At 46.9% G+C, this 5,513-nt stretch overlaps 1 protein-coding gene across 1 annotated transcript; it reads left to right on the top strand.

Moving 5' to 3' along the window:
• The first annotated feature begins 572 nt into the window (after nt 1-572).
• LOC123327397 lies at nt 573-3,899 on the top strand. Its single transcript, XM_044923809.1, has 3 exons — nt 573-2,002; nt 2,063-2,882; nt 3,105-3,899. Exons 1-3 carry the CDS (start codon nt 573-575, stop codon nt 3,897-3,899), a joined length of 3,045 nt encoding a protein of 1,014 aa, XP_044779744.1.
• The last annotated feature ends 1,614 nt before the right edge of the window (nt 3,900-5,513 follow it).

Raw genomic sequence — 5,513 nt, 5'->3', positions numbered from 1 at the left:
GAGAATATTCCGGCGGCTGGTTCTCAGACTCTGTTGCCAACCATCCTTGCTGACGTCATCGACGCCTGGGGAAACACTACAACCTGCAGGCTGCTCCTGGACACTGGATCTACAATAACCTTGGCATCGGAATCATTTGTTCAGCGAATAGGCGTGCGTCGAACGCACGCACGGATTTCTATTCTCGGTCTCGCCGCCAACAGCGCGGGCGTTACCCGAGGACGCGCACATATCAAGCTGCGCTCTCGTCATTCGGGCCAAACTGTCGAATTGGTCTCGTTCATTCTCACCTCGCTGACGTCATCACTTCCTGCCCAAGTTATTGACACCTCATCCTCTACGTGGAGGCAAATCTGCGAGCTTCCTTTGGCAGACCCAACGTTCTGCACACCTGGAGCAATCGATGTCATTGTTGGATCGGATCAACTTTGGTCTCTATACACAGGAGATCGGAAACACTTTGGTAACGACTTTCCTATCGCTCTCAATACTGTATTTGGTTGGATTCTTGCAGGCTCTTACTCTGCATTCGATGATCACCCTACTTCTGCGGTTACTCGGACCTAGACACGATGGTTCGTTCATTCATGGAGATGGACAGCATTCAGCCTTACCAGGCTCTCCTGGACGCCAGCGATCCCACAGAGCGTCATTTTGCTGCCACACACAAGCGCTCGACGGACGGGGTGTACGTCGTCGAGTATCCCTTCAAGGAAAAGGCACCGCCTATTGATTCGACCTTGCCACAGGCCATCAATCGCTTCTTCTCGCTGGAACGCAAATTTCGTCGGTATCCAGAATTGAAGCAGCAGTACGAAGCTTTCCTGGACGACTACTTGCAACGTGGACATATGGAACAACTGACCTCGGCTCAGGTTGAAGAGTCCCCAGACACCTGCTTCTATTTGCCGCACCACGCTGTCATCAAACTGGACAGTCTGACTACCAAATGTCGTGTAGTTTTTGATGGATCAGGAAAGGACAGCTCTGGAGTATCGCTCAATGACAGACTACATATTGGTCCACCTATTCAACGCGATCTTTTTGGCGTTTGTCTACGCTTCCGGCAGCACCAATATGTTTTATGTGCAGATGTCGAAAAGATGTTTCGAGGCATTAAAGTCTTTAAGCCACACACCAATTTTCAGCGCATTGTTTGGCGCACGACTGAGAATGAACCTCTGCTTCATTTTCGCCTGCTGACGGTTACCTACGGATTGGCACCGTCACCATTTCTGGCTGTTCGAGTTCTAAAGCAACTTGCCGACGATCATGGCCATGAATACCCTGCAGCAGCTCACGCTCTTCTGCACGATGCCTATGTGGACGATATCCCGACAGGCGCCAACACATTCGAGGAGCTTATGATTCTCAAGGACGAGCTTATAGCCCTCTTGGATAAGGGAAAATTCAAGCTACGCAAATGGAGTTCTAATAGTTGGCGTATTCTGAAATCATTACCAGAGGAAGATAGATGTTTTGAACCTATCCGGCTCCTCAACAAATCAGCTGCGGATTCACCTGTCAAAGTTCTTGGTATCCAATGGAACCCTGGGAAGGACGTCCTGTATCTCAACCTAAAGGGATGCGATGCGACCATTTCTCCGACGAAAAGAGAACTCTTGTCTCAGCTATCAAGAATTTATGATCCGCTTGGACTGGTAGCACCAGTCACAGTTCTACTCAAGCTAATCTTCCAAGAAAGCTGGACAAGTGTCCTGCAGTGGGACGACCCCATACCTGAAAGTCTACGTACGCGCTGGAGAGCCTTAGTAGAGGATTTGCCAGCACTTACGCAATGCCAAGTACCACGGTATATTGCGTCACCATTTCGAGATGTTCAACTACACGGATTCGCCGACGCATCCTCGCACGCCTACGGTGCGGTAGTTTACGCTCGAGTTGCAGTTGGATGCAGCTTTCAAGTAACTCTGGTTGCCGCCAAAACACGGGTGGCCCCGATCAAGCCCGTATCAATTCCACGTTTGGAGCTAAACGCTGCGTTACTTCTATCTCGATTGCTTTCTATTGTCAAAACATCACTAACAATTCCTCTTTTCAGCACGAGCTGCTGGACAGATTCAGAAATTGTGCTACACTGGCTTTCAGCTCCCCCTCGACGGTGGAACACCTACGTCTGCAACCGAACTTCTGAGATATTGAGCGACTTTCCCCGTAGCTGCTGGAACCATGTTCGCACGGAAGACAATCCTGCAGATTGTGCTTCCCGAGGACTTCATCCGTCAAAGCTTCTGGAGCATCGACTGTGGTGGAAAGGTCCGTCCTGGCTGGCCACACCCACCTCTGAGTGGCCACCTTCTACAAGCAAGTTCAGCGTATCTTCAAGTTTCGATGTCAACACCGAAGAACAAGCCATAAAGCCCACGACTATACATAACTTTCCTGATGAAAGTATACACGAGTTACTCATCCACAAATTCTCAACCTGGACGCGTCTTATAAGGGTATCTAGCTACTGTCATCGCTTTATTCACACTCTTCGATCCCATCATAGGAATTCGGCACCATTCCTTACGTCTGAAGAGTTGCTGGACGCACAGCGCCGACTTATTCGACATGTGCAACAAAAATCCTTTGCCAGAGAATATGCGCAGCTAGAGAATCGACGCCAGCTTAACGCTAAATCGCATCTTATCCGGTTTTCTCCGTTTCTGGATGATTATGGAGTAATGCGAGTCGGTGGGAGAATCGAGCAATCTACACTCAACTATAACGCCAAGCACCCGATTCTGATACCTAAAGATACACCACTAGCTGGACTCCTGGTTCGACATTTTCATGTCTCCTATCTGCACACTGGAGTTGATGCAACGTTCACCAATCTTCGTCAGCAGTACTGGATTCTGGGAGCCCGCAATCTCGTCAGAGAGGCAGTCTTCCAATGCAAATCCTGTTTTCTTCAACGAAAGGGCACAAGCAACCAGATCATGGGAGAGCTACCAATTCCTCGAGTTCAAGCTAGCCGCTGCTTTCAACACACAGGGCTGGACTACGCTGGACCGATCGCAATCAAGGAATCAAAGGGAAGAACTCCATGCATCGGAAAGGCATGATTTTCTATTTTCGTGTGCCTCACTACAAAGGCACTTTACATCGAGGTTGTTAGTGAGCTAACTACACAGGCTTTCATCGCAGCCTTTCAACGATTCATTGCCCGCCGAGCGAAGCCTACTGACCTGTATTCGGACAATGGAACTACATTTCATGGAGGCAAGCAAACTTTGGATGACATGAGACGTCTGGCCATTCAACAAGCCAAAGATGAGGAACTAGCAGGATTCTTTGCCAATGAAGGGATTTCTTGGCACTTTATACCCCCGTCTGCTCCACATTTTGGAGGGATGTGGGAAGCTGGAGTTCGCTCAATTAAACTCCATATGAAACGGATACTTGGATCAAAGGCTTTAACGTTTGAGGAGCTCTCTACTGTCCTGACCCAAATTGAAGCTATCCTGAATTCACGCCCGCTGTGCCCAACTGGGGATTATTCTTTGGATCCACTGACGCCTGCTCATTTTTTGACTGGATCTCCGTATACTGCATTGCCTGAACCCTGTCGTCTGGATATGCAAGTCAATCGATTGGAGAGGTGGAATCAGCTGCAAGCCATGGTTCAAGGTTTTTGGAAAAGGTGGCATATGGAATACCTGACATCTCTTCATGAGCGGACAAAGTGGCATCTGGAAACCGAGAATCTGAAGATCGACACACTGGTAGTACTCAAGGAGCCCAATCTACCGCCCTCTAAATGGATTCTTGGCCGCATCACCGCAGTGCACGCAGGAATCGACAACAAGGTCCGAGTCGTTACAGTGAAGACTGCTCACGGATTATACAAACGCCCAATTGCCAAAATCGCTGTACTGCCTCTCTGCTGAACAACCGTTCAGGGGGGCCGGTATGTTTGGGAACGAGACACCCTGTATACGCGAACAAGTCACCCTTTATATTTATTTACATTCTCATTTGTCTGCAGCTTCAGCGGAGCTTATCAGCGGAATCAATGTAAGCATCGCACCGCTGTAATTGTCCGCGAGCTTGCCCAGTACTTTTCCAAACTTCTAACTCCCTTCTAACTGTAACTTGTTTACGTCTTATGCTAGACTAATCGTATGGCGTGATTGCAGCCAAAGCTGAAGTTAGTCACAATTTTGATCTGCGAGAAAACGTACGCATCGGTGTCGAAATAATTAATATTAAGTGTCTGAACTTAACCAATAAATTAAAATTAACAGTAACACTGGCGGTTTTATTTATAAACAATAATTATTAAAGATCCGTTCGCTTCGCGAGTGATTCTTTTGTGATTTGTGCAGTAGTTTAAACAAATATACAAAGTAGTTTGCATTTTTCGTCTCTTTGTTTTGTTTACTCTCCCTTTTTGTGCGTTGTTCGCAGTGGTGTTTGCTGTTGTTTTTTGCATGCACATAAACTGCACTTTTCGCTCTCACTCTCTCTCTCTCTCCTTCGCTCTCCCACACAAAATCTAAATTCCTCAGCGTGCAGACTGCTCTCGTGCGGTTCTTTTAACAGCTGGCTTGAAAGTTTTGGTTTTGTGTTTTCGTGCACGCACAGTGGTCTGATTTCAGTTAAACATGGAAACCGTAAATGTTGTCTGCTTTTATAAAAATTGTTGCCAGGTTATAAAACCTGAGCAGCCAAAAATGACTTGTTGGCTATGTGATAGAATGGTGCATACTAAGTGCGCTGGTTTTAATGGCCGTACAAGTGATGACCTAGCAAAGGGTAAAAATCTAAATTACTGTTGTGATGCTTGCCTTGTGGTTGCGAACGAGATGAAATCGTTTATGCGCCAAACTAAAGGTGGCTTGAAAGAACTGATCAACAGTTTTGGCGTAGCTAGAGATAGTTTTCGTCGAGCCGATGATCTTCTTTCCGCGCTTAATTCACAGTTTAATGGCCTTAAGCTATTAGATGAATCTCCAAAGCGCAAAAAAGCCCCGCAACCACGGGCAAATGATCAACAGGACTCCACAACTGATCAGCTGTCAATCGCAGCAAATCCACATCCACATCTACTTGCGTAGCAAATTAATCAAATTGTATTGTGATAGTCTTTCGTTTGCATCCCATATTATAGTGCTCACAGAGACTTGGTTAAAGCCGGAGATACTTAACTCCGAAGTCTTCCCAGGTATGTACACTATATATAGGTTTGACCGTCCCTCCAGACGGGGAGGTGGAGTCTTAATTGCGGTTAGATCTACCCTCGCGTCGGAGGAGTTACTTTTGGACGATTCCCGTAACTCGGAATTCGTATGTGTAAAGCTGTCTTTTTCCGACAGATCAGTTTATATTACGTGCTCCTATATTCCGCCATCTTCTGAATTCCCAGAATATCAGAATCATCTGTCCGCTATCCAGTCCATCTTGAATAAACTTTCTGACAGGGACCAATTGGTAGTTCTAGGTGATTTTAATATACCTGGCACAATGTGGTCCCCAGAAAAACAATCGAATATCCTTCTCCC

Source organism: Drosophila simulans, unplaced genomic scaffold (genome assembly GCF_016746395.2).
Source record: "Drosophila simulans strain w501 unplaced genomic scaffold, Prin_Dsim_3.1 Segkk10_quiver_pilon, whole genome shotgun sequence".
Taxonomy (NCBI): Eukaryota; Metazoa; Arthropoda; class Insecta; order Diptera; family Drosophilidae; genus Drosophila; species Drosophila simulans.
The sequence above is the reverse complement of the archived record's forward strand: the minus strand, read 5'-3'. Positions and strand labels throughout refer to the sequence as shown.

What these genes read in the sequence shown, in the direction of transcription:
- LOC123327397 (XM_044923809.1), top strand. Translation starts at nt 573, where the DNA reads ATGGTTCGTTCATTCATGGAGATGGACAGCATTCAGCCTTACCAGGCT. An exon ending in CGTTTGGAGCTAAACGCTGC is followed by an intron (nt 2,003 to 2,062) that starts GTTACTTCTATC and finishes TCCTCTTTTCAG; the next exon opens with CACGAGCTGCTGGACAGATT. An exon ending in TTCTGGGAGCCCGCAATCTC is followed by an intron (nt 2,883 to 3,104) that starts GTCAGAGAGGCA and finishes CTCACTACAAAG; the next exon opens with GCACTTTACATCGAGGTTGT.